This window comes from Crocodylus siamensis, chromosome 4 (genome assembly GCF_052110815.1).
Source record: "Crocodylus siamensis isolate JL-2025a chromosome 4, ASM5211081v1, whole genome shotgun sequence".
Classification (NCBI taxonomy): Eukaryota; Metazoa; Chordata; order Crocodylia; family Crocodylidae; genus Crocodylus; species Crocodylus siamensis.
The window spans coordinates 224,714,172-224,734,504 of record NC_143398.1 but is presented as its reverse complement, the minus strand read 5'-3'; the positions used below and the strand labels follow the sequence as shown (position 1 = coordinate 224,734,504).

The window sequence follows — 20,333 nt, the reverse complement described above, 5'->3', positions numbered from 1 at the left end:
TGGGATTCTTCTATTAAAATTCAAAGCTCATTTGTTCAGTTATGCTTCTGCTTAGAAGCAGCTTTCTTTGCTTCTCACTGTTAAGTGCTCTATGATGCTGCTTACATGAAGGGTGTGTTGTAAGTATAAGTTGTAATATAGCTATATAGTACTTGATTATCAGTTTCCAACAACAGCTGTGTACATTCACTAGGCATGTAAGGAAATATCAGAAGATAATATAGCACTGCTATTTATTACCCTATAATTAAGGGTCCGAGAGTGCTTCTATTATAAACCCTTATTTGCGAGGGTTCATAATTCAGAGGCAAATTTGCATGTTAAGATGAAGCTTAAGCTTATTACGTTGAAGCATTTAAAAATATTTTTGGGAAATAAGCATAGCTTATTACAGAGCAGTGTTCGCCTTGGTTTTTTTTCTTGGTTTTTGTGGGGTTTTTTGATTGGGGTCCGCACTTTAAAGGAACACTGTTCAAAATCTGGGGTTTCAGAGAGGGAATAAGGGGGCTTACAGAATCCAGGATCCATGGAAATGTTTTTTAAAAAATTCTCTAGGAAATTATTTCCATGAAAACAATTTGTTTGGATTTGAAAATGCCCTCTGGTCTTTTCCACCCAAATGCTGGAAGTCCTGGGCTAGCATTAAAAACCAAACCAAAGTGACTCTGAACAAAAATGAGACTGACTAATTTGTTTCAACTGTCCCCAATGGAATGGAAAACAGTAAACAGACTGAATGGCAAAAATAAGGTGAATTTAATTTTTAAATCTCTTCCACTTGTAATGTTTTATGGGAAGTAAACTAGAGCCATTAACATTTACATACAGGGGGTAACTTCTGTCCTCAGTACCTCCAATATAAATTTTGAGAAAACCACTGAAGATTTGTATTAGTGTAGCTAAGAAGCAGAATTTTGTGCGTGCTTTTTACCTGACTGCTATCTGTCTAGATGCTAAACCAACTGGAAAAATCTATCATCCTCGTTTAGAATGGCTATGAGCTAAGATGCAGGATACAGCACTTAAAATGCTGATAGGAGTCTGCTCCTAACACCATGGCTCTCAAGTGATACCAGTGGTGGAAAGATTTTGCAAAAAGTTCCCTTGCATCAACAAGGTTGTTCTCTTCTACTACAAGAGAAAGCACAAACAATTCTGTATGGAACAAACCTGTGTTCCCTGTAAACTCAAACCATTAAGTGACTGGAGATGTGAGGGTGGCAGGATCAGAAGCCTTGTGGTATTATTCTAGGTGAAAGGCAGAGGACTATCTGCTTTGAGCCACTGTAGTAACACTATACAAAAAGAGTGTTTCAGCAAAAATTAAGAAAACTATAGCAAGACTAATAATTTAAATGTGCACCAAAGAGCTTGCAGCTTGTATTGCACTGCAGATAAAAGTAAGTATAAGAGAAATCCAATGGCTGATTCTGCTGAGCTTGAATTCAATGGCTTATTCCCATGAATAAGAGCTGTAGAACTTAGAATCAAATTTGTCTCCAAACCATTTAAGTAAAAGCTTTAAAAGAACTGATGCAGAGTGGCTGGCTCATGTTTGATCTTGCAAAATTTCAAAGAAAAACATTTTGGGCCTTTCCCTCCCACCCCCACTCCAAAGCATTGCTGAAGCTGCAGGCTCTAAAAGTCCTATGTACAAATACTAGTCAGAGAGAACCAGCAGTCATTGGGGGAGTCCCTGTTCCCCCGAGCACCACCAGGAGTGACCAGGAATAACGGTCACAAGCTGGCAGAGGGTAGATTTAGGCTGGATATCAGGAGGCGCTACTTCACGGTCAGGGTGGCTAGCATCTGGAACCAACTTCCAAGAGAAGTGGCGCTGGCTCCTACCCTGGGGGTCTTTAAGAGGAGGCTGGGGTCGTTTGACCCCAGTACTCTTTCCTGCCATGGCAGGGGGTCAGACTAGATGATCAACTCAGGTCCCTTCCAACCCTAGAAACTATGAAATGTCACACCCTGCCTCGGAGCTGGGGAGATGAAGCACAGCCTAGCACTTCTGTCTAGGAGACAGGTTAATTCTACAGAACATTTGCCAGGAACACTCCATGAGGTGTCCCATGAAACCTAGTTATGGAATCACAGAAAAGTAAGTTTAAAAGTAACCTCAGGAGGTCATCTAGTCCAGCTTTTTTGGAGGATCATCTCCGTTTAAACCAATTCAGACACAGTTTTGTCTAATCTGCTATTAAAAGTTAAGAAGGATGGAGATTCCACAGCCTCTTTATGTAGCCCAGTCCAATGTTTAACCACGTACATGGTTAGAAAGTTCATCCTAATATTCTACTTCAATTTTATTTGTTGCAATTTAAGACGGTTGCTTCCTTTAGTCACAGAGAATGGCCTGTCACCAGCCTCCATAGAACCAGCCCTCAGGTATTTGAAGACTGTTACCAAATCCTTGCTCAGTCATCTCTTCTTCAGAGGAAACAATTCTATTTTTTCTAAGTCACATTTTTAGATCACTACTCATTTTTGTTGCTCACCATTGGACTCTTCTAATTTGTCCACATCGTTCTTGAAATGCAGTGCCCCAGATTGGATGCAGTATTCCCCATGAAGCCTGGCCAATGCCAAACAACAGAAGAAACATTTGCCTTGATTTGCAACCCATCTCCTGTTAGTACAGCCCAACATGCTATTAGCTCATTTTGGAATGAGGGAATGATCTTGGCTCATATTCAGGTTACAGTCCACTATAGTCCTCAGCTTTTTTTCTGCAGTACATATAATGCCTAGCCAGTCTTTCTTTGTATCTGTGCATTCTACATGCAGCCCTTTGCACTTACTGAATTTCATTTGATTAATTTTGGACCATTTCTCTAGTTTAGCAAGGTCATTAAGAATCCTAACCCTATCCAACAAACAGTATTGGGCCCAGAACAGATCCCTACCAAAATTAAACCATATTGGTAGAATAAACAAACATGAGCATATATCTACAAACTAAACATACTCTAATGACCTGCTGGTATGTAAGCTTTGTGTGTGCATTCTGTCCCTAAAGTCAACATTTCAAATTGTGAATTCATATAACTTTGAAAAATAGCAGGGAATTCCATTTTCTTTGAATAGAAAAATTTAGTGGCTGTAAGGAAATTAGGAGTCATGTCAAGTAAAACTTTATTAGATTTGGAAACAAGGTTAAAATTAAGTTGGACTTCATAGTAAAGCCCAGCTTAAATTCGACTACTTTTCCTAGCTGAGAAAAGAACCTAGTAGTGGCTCATATTCTACCAACAAGAGGGCCATGCAACCCCTCTGAATAGTCGCATAATCTTCTATCCCTCTGAGACTTGAATGGCTCCTGCTCAGGAACAAAAAAAATCAATTAATTTATTAAAGAAACATTTATAGCCCCACCTCCACCTCCACCCCAACCCCATAATTCATCTACAAAAGCATCATAGATGTGGGGGAGGAAAGTACCACAAAGCTCTAGAAACTTAACCCGCTCAAACCAATTTGGAGTTAAGACCTATTTTTGGGTTTGTTTCATTGGCAATGGGAACCTTTTTCATTGGTGTGTTTATATCAGGAACCTTGTTCTTGACTCACAAGGCCAGCTTCTTAGTACAGCAAGAGACTTAAAATAATGTGCGAGAGGTTTATTTTTTATTGGCTGGAACAGAATAACAGGAAATAAAGACTCCCGTGTTCCTTTCCCCCTTTTGGACTTTGACTCACTGTGAGACTTTGAACAATTTACGTCGCCCAGCTATGCTTCAGATTCCCTCCATAAAGCTGGACACTTGACCTTCCAGGGGTGTTGAGACATTTAATATTTGCAGAGCTTTTTGAAATACACAGATAACAAATGCTATACAAGTGCGCCAAGTAATAGGCTTCTTACAGACGCTAAAAAACAAAACAAAATAAAACAGCACTTTAAACTCGGGGTGCTCCCGTGCCGAGCCCAGCACACACCCATAAGAGGCAGTTTGTTAGTTGGACCTAGCTCACCCAATGTTTGTATACATTGGGTGCTTTTGTGGGGCTTTTTTGGTGCATTTATGTAATAACTAACTGAATCAGCTTTAGATAAAAATGCCAAAAAGCCCAATTTATAAGTCACTGTGGAGCCAGGCTGAACTAATGCGCTGCTCCTTCCAATAGAGATCATTATTTTAAAAAAAATGTAATGTCTGTAAGCAGCCTTAGTACCGTTACTTATGTACTGCAACACCTAGACCGAGTATCATGAAATGACAGCTTTAACTGTTGCCTTAAATTTCTAGCAGTCGTTTAGATCTGAATTTTGCAGTAGATTTTGGTGCTAAACAATTGAGAGAAACAGATACACACGCATGATGATTATTGAGAAATTACATTTCTTCAATATCAGAAGAAAAGTTGAAATGTTTATAATGGATCATCTGAATCCTGACATACCTTTTCTGATCAACTAAAAAGCATGCATGGGACAGGAGTGTGTGCACACTCTCTCTTATACTGTAAAACTGTATAATTCCTAACGGTATGGCAAAATAGATAAAAACCAGCTTCTCTGTTGTAAAGTTGGGGTAGCAGGGAATGTCTAAGGAGGAAACATACTACTCAGTGTGTCCCTCAGTGAATGGAAGGGACTGGAGGTACTATGAAACTGAGGAAAAACAAACAAAGAAAAAAATCAGTTAGTGATCAGGATACGGAGAGAGGCTATGTTATTTCAAACTAGGGGGACTGGAAACCTTACCTGTTAAGAGAATATGGCAGTGTTCGCAAGACTTATTTCATAATGACTTACCGGGAAATTCTTCTTTTGTCTCTTGTTTCTTTCCAGAATAGAGTTGAAAATCTTGGAATTGTCTTAGCATTTTGTCATTTGCAAAACAGATTCTAATTCATCAGATAAAGACACAACTGTATTCATTGACTCTGACACAAGGATATGCAGAGTGATAAACATACAGATAGATGTACACACTTATACATGAATGAGATATGCTAATTAAAAATTGCAGTGGGCGCTTTATTAAAAATTTATTGTACAATCTAAATCTTCAAAACATTTTACATCAACAAATATAGCAGCTTGACTGTTAGAATCATAAGTGATTTATCTGTAAAAGACTATTTGTAGCTGGATGCAAAGATTTTTGATGAACTGCAGTTACATTAAAACTACTGGTTTTCATTGGAAGTATTTTGACTGTTATCTGTTTGTTCTCCATCCTTGAGAGAAATAAAACAAGTGTCTCAGCTTTCATTTTATCGGATAGATGGCACCATGTAGCATATTTCCCATGCTAGTTTGAATTACAGCTGTTTATCTTGCAGCTTTCTTTAAGATTAATTAAATGCAAATGTAACTCTGTGAATCATGGGAATACCTGCCAGACCCCTTATTAATACCTTCACTTAAAAACCCCTGTGCCAGAGAGTCATTAATTTGCAAAAAGAAAAGTGCTAAAGCAGCCCTTTGCCTACAAACAATTCATAGATGGCTGCCCAATTAGTCCAGTAGCACTCTGATCCTCCTTTCAGGCCCTGTGGCCCTTTGAGGACACAATAAGGCTCCAATGATAACCTGGCAACCTAGGTAGAAACCCAGCCAAGTGTGAGCGTTTGAAGCTGTAGTTTGGCTGCCATCATGTCGGCAAAAAGAAAGAATTCAGGCACCATGTCATCCAGTACAAAGGATAAAAACAGATTCAACCGGAAATTCAATGTGGCACCACATATGGGATACATGAGTGCGGTTATACAACAGGCCACATATTTTTTTTGAACAGTCTCCTGCATGTGATGCCGAGGACATGTGTAACCATCATAACGTCTCTAAGAATCTGTATTTAATTTGAGTTGGGGTGGTGGCAGGGATTGGAGATCTGAAGCCGCCACAGGTTTGTGGCAGATGGCTCTGTGTCAGCTATGACAAGCAGCCAGGCTCAGCTTCCTCTGCAGATTTTCTTTTCTCTCTGATCAGGTAAATATGGGCACACTCTGGAAAGTTCTACAGATTCTGCCTTAGGCTGCAAGTTTGTGACTTAGCCCCATCTGTCACAAATCTTCCCTAGGTTCTGTTGTGAGCAGAGACCTGAATTTACCACGTAGCGCTGCCCAAGAAAACTGAGCCATCTCCCCCTATGAGAAAAAGAAAAGAAATCAAATGAAGGAACGTTAGCTGCTAAAACACAAATGTGCTGTCTTCAGTGTAAGCAAAATAAAAGAAACGCTTGATTAACACAGAGCTGCGATTTCTTTTCTGCACAGACAGACTCGGAAGTGGCCTGGATACGACGGGGAGCAGTGCAGATGCTGCTGTAAGCCAGGGTCAGGAAATTCCGCCCGCTGATTGGATCAAAGTCTTAGGACTCCCGATCAGGTTCGAACCGTTGTTGTAAACAAGTGCTTTCTGATGCAAACAGTTCACCTGCTAGTGCGAGGCTGCCGCTCGCATGAGGCCCCACCCGTGACTGTGAAGCTTTTCAATCAGAACAGAACCCTAAGATGCTTATGTGATGATTACATGTCCCAGGGTAAAAAAAAATCTGCTTTTAAAAGTCCAGTTCAAAGACCTCGCTACTGAAAGGAGGAACTGGGCACACAAACTGCACTGGAAAGATAATAGTGCAGGCATGGGTTTTAGCACAACTTTATACAGAAATGTGCTACGTTTAACACACACTTTTTATTAAGTAATGGAGTGGAACATCTGGAAGAGTGAAAAAGGATACAATGCTTGCTTCCACCTCTCAAATGAAGGTTCAAATCTGATTCAGGACAGTAGTGGCTCAGAGTTACTGGCTGATCCACAGGACCTAGTTAGTAGTCTTCGTTTATTTGCTGCTGGACAGGCATTCATGTCACCTAATGGGTGTCAGTTTTGTTGGCAGCCTCAGTACAGAGACCAAAGACTAACTAGGCAGGGACACTGAATCACTGCTCTTACCTTCAGATGTGCCTGACTAAGCTGGAGCATTACCTGCAAACTTACTGTCTTAGTTCCTGTTCTGTGAACACATATATTGATCTCAAGTACTTTCAGTCCAGTATTTTTCACATGTATTGAATTCACTTAAAAGACTTTTAACAGTAAAATTGGTAGAGGACCGAGGCTCACTAAAATAGGTACTTTTCCTTCCTTATTTCATAACAACCTGGTGCAGGATACAAAGAAATCCAAATGCCCTGTTTTTGGTATAGGTCAGTGGAAGTGTGTCTAGGTTTTATTATTGTGTACTGATAAGCCAGTATCATTACACAACTGAATGAGATTTTTTACGGCACTGCAAAGTCCCTGGATGGTACTTATTTGAACTCAACCTGAAACCAGTATAAGCTGAGTTGGCAGTGGGGAGAGCAAACATGTTTTACACAGAAACAAGTACTTACAACAAAACTAATGGCCCCCCAGTGGCATAAAATTTCTATAAAATAACTCTTCTTCCTTGCATACGTTGTTCACAAATGAAATAATTAACCATTTAGACAGGTATACTGACATCATTAGGCTTCAGAGTTAACAGGCATTGGGCATTATTACAGTTATTGCTTCAGGATACCTGTGGACTCAGGCAGACATCTCTGCATCAGTTCCTACTCTGATCATATACTTCAGATTATGTTTCTAGAGACAGAAATTATACCTTATTATTTGATATGAAAGATGAGATTTGGAGCACAGATGGCAACCTGCCCGAGTCCCACTGGGATCCAGAAAGTAACAGAACAGTTCATAAGGCCCCTGGCACACATTTGTTTAATGGCACGATGGTATCTGCCAGAACTTCATAGGAAGAAGCCTGATTTTGGGATCCCAATCATGCCATTACTGCTTGCCAGTGGAAGGGGAGCCAGGGATCATAATCCAGGCAAGCCTGAATGTCTAATAAGGGTCAAAAATTTGATTCTTGGCTCTGGCCCTGGGACTGCACTGGGTGTCAAACAGGCCCTGGTACAGTCTTGGGACCAACGATCAGCTGATTGTTGGCCCTAGGCTGGACACCAGGGGATCAGTGGCTCCTGACAGTAGCCTCTGATCTTCAACAGCCTAGCCAGAGGGAAGCCCTTTAGCTCCCACTCCCCTTGTCCACAGGGGGCCAAAAATCAGCTCATTGTTAGTCCTGGAGCTGGTGACAGACTCCTGTGCGGTCCTGATCTCAAGACCAACAATCATCTGATTGTTGGCCCCAACCACACATTAAATTTAAGATGCCACACAATGAGCTATAAAAATGTTCTAAATTACATGTGGAACATATTTATGGATCATTTGCCATTTTATAGTGCCTTAAATCAGGTGCATATGTAGCACCCTTGCCACCTGTGATATGATTAACACATTAATCGCAACATGAATGTAACATGTAGAGGAGGCCTAAGCCTTTCATGGGTTTTATACCACTAGATTAGCAGGCTCTGGCCAGGGTGGAGTTAAGCGTGCCCTGAATACCCAAGTCTAAGGGCGCAGACAGAAGATCAGCTCCCCACTGCAACTCAGAATGCTTTGCAGGAAGCGTTCTGAATTACAACAGTCCCCCAGACCAAACAGAAGTTCACTGTTGGGTCCAGGGGGTAGGGGAATCCAGCTGCTGGCTGCGAACCTGTTGTCAGTTTTCCTTAGCAACAGCTCCTCCTCCCTCCCAGCCCAGGCTGTTTTCAGAATGGGAAGGGGGAAAGGGAGCAGAGGGAGATCATTCTAGGGGTCCCCCAGCTGGGGCTGTAGGGTGGGGTGGGTGGATTGGAAGGCTCTAATACACCCGCTCTACCTTGCAGTATGGGCTGAAAAAACCCCAGACTAAACTCTCCCCACTCCTTTTCCTCCTTCCTATTCTGCAAACAGCAGCAGGCTGGGAGGCAGAGCAGGCAGAAGTTATTGAAGCTGCTCTGTTTTAAAATGTCTTCATCTGAAACCTCAATTTTTGCAGGATAAGGTCCTTTTAAAGCACTTTGCAGCTGTGCACTTCTGTTTGGTCATGGCCGTAGAGCACTTTCAGGGGCCAGATCAGGGAAAAATTGTCACTTCTGTCTGCATCCTAAATGCTTGAGTGGCGCTGTTCCAGTCATGTCCCTTTGATCCCTGATGGGTTTCAAACCCATGTTTAACCCTCCCACGATAGTACCTTAACCACCAGGCTAGTCAGGGGTTCCCTCCTTTTGAATCTGGGCCACTGTACAGCAAAGAAAGCAATGCTCATAGGGACAGAAGGAATGCAAGCAAAAAGAAACAGGGCACATTCCTGGGTACGGAAGATATGGGTTTGAAATGCGGAGGGCCTAGAAGTCAGCTCTTCCACTCTAATGTCCTAACCAGTAGTCTATCACATAAAAGGTAGGTGGCCTCTGCACCATCACTACCAGTTCTTTCTGCCCTGGCTGTCCTTTATGATGGATGAGCTCTGTTCACTTCTTTCAAAAGAGGGATGGGAGTTGAGACTGTCCCTTGTGTGTAGTGTTTCCTGTTGACAGCTCTAAGTAGCTCCCCACTCACTGGGTACATCTACGTGTGTGCTTTACTGTGGAATTGACTAAGTACCTCCGCAGAAAAGTGCCACTGTCTACATGTGCACTGGTATTAAGGTGCAGTAAATTAACTCCCTCATAAGATAGTACAGGGACAGTACTATCTTATGGTGGAGTAATTAAGTGCGATGAAATGCATGTGTAGATGGTGACAGGCTGCCTGGGCCACGAAGATGCTAAAGTGCGGGGGCTGCCTGCCACACAGCTCCATACTTTAGCATTCTCATGTCCCAGCTCCCCCCCCGCTTCCTGATGCCACCACCTGGAGCCTGGGGCTGAGCCCTTGAGTCTGCTGCTAGCCCGGGGCTGTTCTGCCCTGGTTCAAACTGCTGCTCTCCTGGGTGTATGTGTAGATGCTGTGCCTGGGAACAGCTGACTCTGGTCTGAACTGCTCCAGAGTTTACTGTGTCACATTAATTTCACATGTAGTTGCAACCAGTGTGAGTTATTTTTGGATCATCCTTCTGAGGAGCCTAACTCCCATTCTCTGAACAGGGAGCCAAGCCTTCAGACTCCACTCTGGGAACCAGATCAATGTGGCACCTAACTCCTCCTTTGGATCTAGTCCTAAATATCATCAGGTACCCAAACATACCAGTACACAGCCATTGTACAAACCAGCATGACTTACAACCCTTTGCTCTATATAGTTCACATTTCTTTAAGTTAAAAAAATTAAGTTTGGAAGCACTTTTATACCTCCAAACTACTTTGCAAAAAGTATCTCAGAACAGACAAAACAATGGAACAACAGAATACTGGTACATGTGTAGTTCATTTTAAAATTAAATTCTCATTGCTTTTGCAGTGCGTCTCCCCCATTTGACCATATTCTATGGACATATTGGGCATCTTCTGTCTTAACCCCTTCCTTCAATGAGCCCTTCTTAAGCATTTTTGGTTCCCCAGGCAATTTTCATCCACTTTCTAAACAAAATTTTGAAGTTTTTAATCTTTTAAATATATTTTTACAACAGAAAGTTCCAAGTCCTTCTTTTTTATTCTGAAAGTTACAAATGGGACTGTTCTTACCAAATCCTGCCACCTTTTTATACCCTGTGTACCAAATCCTGGCCCAAATTCAATGGTGTATGGGGGAATTAATTAATGAGGTCCTAAACAAGCCGCTGAAGATTCTGGCCTGGGGATATGAATCCTTATCTGGCAGGAAACTGATAACACGGCCCACACACAAGCAACCCTTTCCAGCCAAAGCAGTATGGATATGTTGGGACTGTGAAAGTACCTGGCTAGTACAATGTCTCCATAGGGCTCACTGTTAGCTTATACAATTCATAACTGTCCTAAAACTGCTCTATATCAGTAGTGGACAACATTTTTAGTATGCATGCCACAAGTTAGCCCTGTGTCCTCCCTGAGTGGAATTCTGATCCCCTTCCTCTGCTCTGCTTCCTGCTCCCTACCCTGTACTCCCTACCTGACCTCCTCCTTTTTTTTTTCTGCTTCCTGTCCTGTGCTCCCTGCCTGATCAGCTCCTGTGTTGCCTGTCCCCTCCCCAATCTGTTGGGTATCATGTACACACACTGCCTGTGCCACTCCTGGCACTCCTGCCATATGTTGGCCACTCCTGCTCTTACTTTCAGTTGAGATGGAATAAGTGGAAAACCAGCTCCACGACTGGAAAACACAAATAGTTCTCTTCCACTTCCCTGTTCACCTGTACCCAGCATACCTTCATATGAGGAAAGACCTAACAAATGTGATTTCCTATTTTAGAAAGGAGACAGAGAGGGCATAATAATGGTATAAAAATAAGGAGCAGTCTCAACAATCCCTCAGTTCCTGCAGTGCCAAAGCACAAGGAGAAACACATACTTGATTAATTTGAAAGGCAAGAGAATCCAAAACTGGTAAAAGCAACTGGTTTTTAATACAACATGTAATTGCTCTGTGGAATTCCTTGCCACAGGATGTCATTGCTGCCAGAAGATAGCAAGATTCTAAGAAGGATTAAATAATTATATGGCTAGCAATACTAGCCAAATTATAATAGCTAATGCTAAATAAAGAGTTTCTAGAAGAGATATAAAGCCCCATGCTCCAGGACTTAAGCTAATCACTAACAATTAATGATCGTAATCTTAATGAGACCCTCCTGGTGTATTAATCTACCTTTGCCAATCAAACCTCCTCTGAGGCATTTGATGCTGGCCACTATCATAGACAAGATATTGGACCAGCGGCATAACTAGCCAGTACTGTGCCACCTCACACCCAGGGTCAAGAGTTCAGGGGCAGGGGCAGGGGCAGGGGGGTTTACTGCATGGCCAAAATAACAATGATTTTCAGTAGGGAAAAAAAAGTGACATCTCCCCTAGCAGCAGCATACCTATGACTGCTTCTCTGCATGCCAGAGCCAGAGCTGTTGCACAGGATGTGTAGGGTGTTGGGGCAGAGGGGAAAGGATGGAAAGGTGAGTCTCACCCCCCCAACTTAGCCGTGCCTGAGGCTCATGCTCTGTTCACTTACCCATCATTATGCTATTACACTTTTGTGCACCATGGTCTGATCTGTTGTGGAAGTTCTAAAAGAAAGACAGATCTCTTCTGGCCTTTTTTTTTGGAAGGGAGGGGGGTGGAAATTATGGAAACAGCCCCCCCAAATAAAGGCCGTGCAGAATTGTAGTTCCTGCTTTCCTTCCCCGTTCTTAAAAAAACTGCAGAACTGTTCTGTTAAACTGAAGACCTGAGTGCCAGGGCTGTACAATATCCTAGCAGGCGTGACAGGCTGGAGTAGGACTAGCTTTATTTCATATCAGTTTCATGCGTTTGACTTAAGTGGAGTTACTCTATACCAGTACAAATAAGACAAAAATTGGGTCATGTGGCTTTTCCTGTTATCTGTAATGTACTACCTCTTTAGTGCTACAGAAGTCCAGTAGTGCTCTGATTATAAACTGACCCTGCATGTACATCAACCCCACGTTTTCAAGTAAAATTTTAGGAGAAACAACTTTTCTCCCTAAATATAATATTTTACAGGGAAAAAAATCATATTACAGTTCAAATATAAGAGGCTCCATTATAGGTCAGCCCTGCAGAAAAGTTGAGTGTGATTTAATGGTTCTTTTTGAGAAAAAAAGGGTTGACTTATAATTTGAACAATATGGTTATTATAATAATATCCGAAAGTGGGCTCAAACACTCTCAGTCAAACTGGTGAGTACAAGTTGCTGGCATGAACTTAAGTTTATGAAATGCCAACATGCACCCATTTTGCTGGCAGGCATAGGAAACAGTGTTTAACACTGCCAGTTCTTTCCATGCCTGTCGGGTTGGCAGCACTTGTCACCCCTTTCTGCTCCATACTCCTTTTACATTGCCCTTGTAAGAAGCTGAGCTGTGTGGCTTAAACAAACTTCCCAAGGTAAATTTAAAGAAAACAATGGAAACCCCCCCACTCTTTATCCCCCTTCACCATTATCTCTGATGGGGTCCTAGCTAGCTCTGAGAGGTACCAGTATGTTGTTATTTAGGACTGTCAGTGAGCCTGCTGTCCCACAGTACACAAAACAAAAAAGTAACTTTTAACTAAATAAAACTAGAAAACAGCAAGTAATTGATAGCACATGGGTTTTTTGGGACAAATCTCTTCTCTTGTGTTAACAAATTCTGGAATGTAGCGTTCCAATTGAAATAAGCTTTTGGTGCCATCAGAGTATACAGGGTATTAAATACCTTAAAAAGGCACTTATGTTATGCATGTTTTGAAACATCTGCAATAGAGTTAAGCAACAGTTAGTCAAGCTGTTCCAGTGTAATGAGTTAACTTGTACACTTCCATGCGGAAATTTTTCAGGGGTGGGGCTTGGTTTTAACTCCCATTATAACAAACAATGCTACTCCAGGCCTTGTCTTCTGATAGATGTCAACACTGCGTGGGTGCAGAGATAGTTGGCTTCATTTTATGTCTTTTCATAGTGCACCCAAGGCTTTCCAGCAAGCTTAGCCACAACACAGCCTGTTGTGTCCAATTACCTAACTTGATTGCCTTTTTGTAATAAGTAAAATTCTATCTTCCTTTTGCCTCTAACTTTATACGTTGGCATAAACATAGCATATAATTGAGAGAATAATGAATCAATGTGTTTGTGTTCTTTTGATATGCTTAATAATAAAATGGCAACAAAAATATGCAGAAATGTAACCAAAAGTACTTCTGATATACGATTTTTGTTTCTTGATTCAGAAAACAGAATGTCTAAAATGTAAAGAAAAATTTTTTTTTTTGCTTTTAAAGAATTCTTATGTTGTCTTTGCAGGAACACACAGCAATATTTTGAACTTGAGCATGCCAGAAAAGTTTTTGAAAGAGAACTAGGAAGTTGCCATGTATTGTTACGTGCCAGATCACTTTTTTAGCTTTCCTTTTTCTCTATTTCACCTACTGTATATGGACTCCTAAATGAAATGTAACCAGTATCTACAAAGAGGCATGTACATGTCCCCGATGAGTTCACTGCTGAGGTATTGTGTACTGCTCTTTTCAACTGTCTGAAGAAATATTTCACCATATCTATAATTACCATTAACCGCGCATCTCTAAGTTGACATTCTTTCAAAACCTTTTAAGGGTAGTTTATTTGCAAAATAAACAACTCTGGCACATTTGGGGCCAGGGTGCAAAAAGAATAACTGTGTTCACATTCTCAGAGCCTGATCCAAAGCCCATTCAAATCAGCAAGAGCTTTTTTCCTGACAGTCACAGGCTTTGGAGTAGGCCTTAGTTTTATAATTCTAAAATTATTTCTCCCCTTCTCCTTTCAGTGTTACTTGTTGCAGAAACTACTGCAAACATTTACAACTTATGAACGCTCAGTTGCAGGGTTAATACTGTGCAACTCAAAGCAATATGATAAAGTACTCCATTTTTGTGGTGGCACTCTCCTTATAAATAATTCACCAAGGAGTGCATTTGCAAAAGGAGGCACTTGAAGCAAATGAAGCATTTTGCTTATGGGGCTTGTGCACTCATCACTCCCTGTGCCACATTTTGAAATCGTACCCTTTTAGTATCAATATTTGTTCTGCCATTACTTCCAATTTCGGCATCCTAGCATTCCCTTTATGCTTGAGCTAGGGATCCAGATGCATAAAGAAGATACCGATGGAACAAAATTACTAACTGAACTTGAAGAATGGAGAAATGTCAAGGTAAACATTTAAGGACTGTTTTCTCTTTGAAGACACCATGTATAACTATACAATAGTATTGACTCAAGAAGTAATGCTGAACACTGGAAGTGTTCAGTCAGCATTTTAAACTATTATGAGCTACCTTCTGAACCATTGCCAAGTTAATAGACAATGAAAGATAATGAGCTTGAAATTGGGTGTTAAATTGCATTTTTGGTTCTCTCTTTTTTTCTTGAAGTTTAACTGTTTCCTGCAGAAACAACATCTTCTTTTGATGTATCATTGTGTAAGTGTCTATTTTTAGATTCCCCCCTCCCCCCCAAAAAAGACAAGTGAATTCAGGGCTAAACTACACCTCCTTTTGAGTGGGTATATTAAAGGGGGCAAGTGGGCAGATAATTAATCCATAAAGGAGCCTGCTATTTTTGGGTTCCCAATGTGAAAAACATGGATATAGGGTTCAAAAGTTCCTGGCAATGTTAGTGGCTCAGGTTAGAAGGGTGCTTGCTTGGCAGGTCCATTACCTGCACACTTGAAGAAGGCTACAGCATTTGCTACATATCATCAAATATAACATGAAGCACCTCTACCCATGCTTCCACAGCCCTCTCAAGATGTTGGATTTACTAGATGCCTAAGTCCCAGTGACTCCTAATTAAGCCAGGTACTTTTAGAGATGCTACCTCTTATGACTTTGACATGCCTGGGCAACATTACCATCCTCAGCACATCTTTGCTTCTAAGGTAATTGAGAACTGACTTGTCCTTTTGGAAATTAGCTTATGCAAAGTAGTAATTATTTAATAAAAATACCACAAGTGTAATATCAGGTTATTACTGACATGATGAACGACTCAGTACATGATATAGACATAACTTCACATAACTAAAAAAAGTTTGACTACTAACATGGCACACAAATGCCTCTTAAAAATCTAAAAGAAGGTCCAGTATAGAATAATGGATCAGAACTGGAACAACCATTTCAGCCACTTAAACCCTTCCTCCTTTAAAGAGGAGGAATGAATAATTATGGCAGGAAAATTTTGGTTTATAAAGCTTCCAGAAAACTCCCCCCCTACACCATGTTCCTCATATGAAAAGTTATAAGCACGTCAAGAGTTAACTTTACCTCTTGTGAAGTTTTAGTTTAAAGAGTTAAAATTGCCAAAGTAGTTTGAAAAGACAGGAAAAGCTTACCTGATGACATTCACCTGAATTTTTTGAGAACTGGAGATTAACTTCTGGTAGGAAGGTAGGCTTATTCTCATTAGTATAATTGTAGGATCCTTCTTTTACTTTCCTTTTAAACTAATGAGTTACATTAATCCAGGTTCATTTTTATAAGCCTCTTGGGTCCAAATGTAAAGGACAGTCATTTTAGAAAATAATAAATTTAAAAAAAAGCATGTAGCATGCATTAAGTGCACGTATTTCATAAGACCTAGGTTAATACAACTGGCATCTAGTTTAATTAATCCTTGTTAGTGTAACGACTAATATCCCTCCCTAGCATGTTTCCTTTAAACATTAGTATGTTAATTAAATGTTGTTTTTTTAAGGTTTTTTTCCTTTGTATTTCAATATGGCATTATATCATATAAAACTATTCTGAACATCTACCTTATAGAGATGTTTCCTTACAATATCTGGTCTCTTGCAGAAATTTTGAAGCCTTTTAAGAAGCTGTTCAGGTGTAGAATACAGATATTCAGCTGCAGGAAAAACAGATACATTTTTAATGAAACAAAAACCTCAAAGCACACACTCGATATTAGTCACTTTACTAATTAAAAATGCATATTGCTCTGTGCCGCCTCGTGTTTTACATTATTTAAGCATGATTTTATAAGGTTACCTCAGCTCACAAGGATGTTTAATGCTAAATAAGACTGTGTAGTTGTGCTGTTTAGACATCTCCTTTGGGTGATTAAAATACATTATTCTAATGTAACACAATGCATATGTGATACATTTAGTGATGAGATTTTTCAAAGAACTGGTACTAGTACATTAGTGTGTATCCTATACCACAGTTGCATATTATTAAGTATTAAATTGTTTAAATAATTTCGTGTGATTTTCAAGCCCCAATTTTTCTCTGTGTATCATTAAAAAAATCTGCAAGCCATTGCAGCACTGCTGACCTTTTTATAAAAATCTATCATTATGGGTTGTGTATGCTAACAATGAAGAATGCTATTTCAAAACTTGCTTTTGTGTTATCTTGAAAGAACAGATGGTAAATATAAACTTAGTGTAATGTATTAAAACACATAAAATTTTCCTTAACACTAACATGTTGGCTTGCCAAATAAACAATTGCTTTTGCTTAAGTTTATTCTCAAACTTTGTATTTTATCATGAATCATGTAATACATTTCAACAAAAAGCATGTGCATAAAAGCAACTACCTGGAAATATTTCTGGATACACCAAGGCTTTGGGACAGAGTGGATAACAACCACAATATACAGCTTCTAGCCTAAGGATTAAGAATAATAGATATATTAACAATGCATCAGTGAGCCAAAAACTTATTTTGGTCCAACACCACTGAAGTTAACTATAGAAAGCGGAAGTAAACCATTTTCTCTGTTCAGCAGTATAATCCTTCTAAATGCCAAAGTTGCTCTTTTTAAAGAAAATTTTATTGATCATATGAATTACATAGAACAGAACAGCGAGCATATGTTTTGTTCACTGAATAAATCAAAGCGCAGCTCTGCATTTTTTTGTTTTTTAAATACTGTTTAACACATTTTATAATCAGCAGACAGACACATGTAACAACATGGTGAAGTATGGACAGCTTTTCTTAATAATGCTGCAGAAAAACAAGGATATTTATACAATAGCAATTACCTGGCATGAAATGTATTGTCCTTTAACTATAAGAGTTCAAAGGCTACAATTAGACATGTCCTAAGAAAGGCTTACAATATGTTCTAGGTTGGTATATTTAAGTTTATGCACATGATTCAGATCATTTTCTTCCTTTTTCAGGACATAAAATTTGTATTTCTTAATAAATACTGTCCAGATTCCTTTGCCAAAAGCATTTAGTGGTTTATACTTTTGTTTTCTCACAGAACAATTTACATCATCTTCCATAACATCAAAACTAAATATTTTATAATTGCAACAGAATGTCAGGAAGTTTTCTTATTGCAAATCCAAAGAGAAGTTATCACATTTATGTTTGCAATTTGGTAACTGAATGGGTTAAACTACTATAGTTTACTCTTTGTGAATAATGGCCATTGATCTGACATGTAATAAACTTTAAAGATACAACTGTAATTTCTGTTGGCCAGAAATTACACGGTGAAATTCAAAACACTTAAAATATGTTTATTTTACGAATCTTTGAATTTCCTCCAACATGTTGTCTATACCAGGACTTTATTTTTAACATCATTTCCCCGCCCCACAGAAAAAAATCTGAGGTTTCGTCAACATTCACCTTTTTATTTGCAATGACAACTAATGTGTTTCTGTGATTTTTGGTTAGCATGGTTCTGCTAAGTTTTTTTTTTTGAGGGTGGGTGGTAGGGAGGGAATGTATGAAGTTCTGTTTTAAACCCCTCCTTATCTTTAACAGACCCAAAGCACATCTTTTCTCTCAAATGCATAGCTAGATATTAATTGCAAATTTTGTCACCACAAACTGAAAAAAATAATAATTTTATGTTTTTTAATACGACATGCTCTTCAGATTGCAGTTTAAAAATTGACAACAATTTCAAAGTGTAGATCATCTAGCACTATATTTTTTTTTTACTAAAGGGAAATATTTCTGATGTGTGATTTACTTGATGATTTTCAGTCTTAAATATTGTGTCATATGTCAAAGCAAATAGATTTTTAGTTTTCTTTAATCTTCTAAAAAAATGTAAAACCATGGACATTTCAGTAATAGCTTAGATCACTAATTTATGTTAAAATATTTGCTTTTTAATACTATCCTCTGGATGAAACAAGGAGAGTTCTCTCAAACAAAACTGCAGGCCAAGATACACTTTGAGTCATCATTTAAGTATGCAACATCCCCTATGAAAATCTGTCTCTATCATGAATTAGTAATATCAGAATTCAGTATTCCTGCAGTTTGATAAATGTTACACTTTGCAATTACTTCTTTCATTTGCAAATGATCATATTTACGTACTAATTTTCTACCTTGACAGTAAAATTGTGAATGTATTTCCTCATAAGTTTCTGTAAGAGTGCAATAACTCCTTTTACATACAACACACCTTTTATTAATAATTCCTACAGTTTAAAATATACTGAACATAAGTCTGTATATATTTTACCTTGACCTTAGATTGAATGTAGAAAGAGAATAGTAATAACTTCCACATATTTCTGTCATTTACCAAAAAAGTATCATATCATGACAATAATACAATTATCCATTATTTCAGTTCTTAAGCACGACCAGTTAAATAATAGTTTCAATTGATCTATTGTTAAAATGGCTAGTAAATGACCTTTTTATTCCAATTAACAAATCATCTGCTAAATCTATGAATCTTAATATTCAGATCTATTCACTTCAATTCATACAATTTATCTGCAAATAGTTGTTGGGCTTTTGATTCTAAATATAATTAGCTGATAATTTTGCTTGGCTGAATTACTTTTCTGGAGGGCCTGCTAAGGCTCTCAGTCGCATTATCTTGCAATAATGAATCTGATAGGTGAAATTTTTTACTGTAATGAGGATGAGACACAGTTGTGACACCTGAGTCTAGTAATAACAGAAGACTGCTAATTATCGACAGCACTTTTTTGTGTGATGCACAGAGAAAAAAAAATCCCTCATTATTAAAAAATAAAAAGTTACAATTATAAGTGACACCGGAGGAGAGTAAATAAAATGGAGTGATTAAAACATTGCTGCTTTAAGGGTGTTTTTAATTAAGTGGAAATGCTAATGTTGTCATACTTAGCAGATGGGATTAAAATTAGTTATTGTAAGTAACTCATATTTTATGTTATGGTTTCCACAGCATGTCTACAAGATCTAAGAAAGTGATACATTCCATAAGACATTTAAAAAATGAAATTCTCATAGTCTTTACAGCTCATAATAATGAACATCATGAATAAACTATTGAAAAAAATCCTGCCAAGGATTTTACCATAGTGATTTAACTAGCGTGGAATGTAACCATAATGTACTGGACTGCTGGAATCACACTGCTGGTCTGCCTTTGTCTTTTGCTGATTGTTGCATTTCTTATTTCCTTTATGCTCAACAGTAACAAAAGTTTGGTGTTTGGGCAGGCTTCCAAAGTCAAATGTTGTGTCAAGAAGGTAGGGCTTTGGTGCAAGGAAAGATGATGACCACCCACCAAGGTGGTGTTCTAAACTAAAGCACAGGATGCATCATGTAACTGCAGATAAAAACCTAATTGCACACTTTCTCCTACTTTATTTGTGTAAAATTTTCCATCTGCTACATCTAAAGATGTCTAAACTGTTAGTATCAAACCTGCATTCAGCTGCCAGCTGTGCACATTAAGGATTGCAAAACACTAAGTAAATGAGGCAGCATAAAACTGAGTAGTACTGGTCCATCTGCCCAGTACTGGTAGGGTCCCCCATACCTGGTCCTTTTAAAGTGCCACACTGCTGCTCAAACTGATAAGGAAAATGCTTAATAACATGACTTAAGAGTCTTGG

The 20,333-nt window shown here is 39.1% G+C and overlaps 1 protein-coding gene across 9 annotated transcripts in view; it reads right to left on the bottom strand.

Moving 5' to 3' along the window:
• Nucleotides 1-4,966: 4,966 nt before the first annotated feature.
• Nucleotides 4,967-20,333, bottom strand: part of QTMAN (queuosine-tRNA mannosyltransferase) — a 298,926-nt gene continuing 283,559 nt past the window's right edge. For all 9 annotated transcript variants that reach the window (XM_090045821.1, XM_090045822.1, XM_090045816.1 and 6 more), the window contains 3 exons: nt 17,054-17,124; nt 16,263-16,354; nt 4,967-6,102 (listed from right to left, as the gene is read on the bottom strand). In XM_090045821.1, the coding sequence (XP_089901947.1) occupies nt 6,019-6,102; nt 16,263-16,354; nt 17,054-17,124 (247 nt within the window). In that variant the 3' untranslated portion in view covers nt 4,967-6,018. The remainder of the gene's footprint in view (nt 6,103-16,262; nt 16,355-17,053; nt 17,125-20,333) is intronic.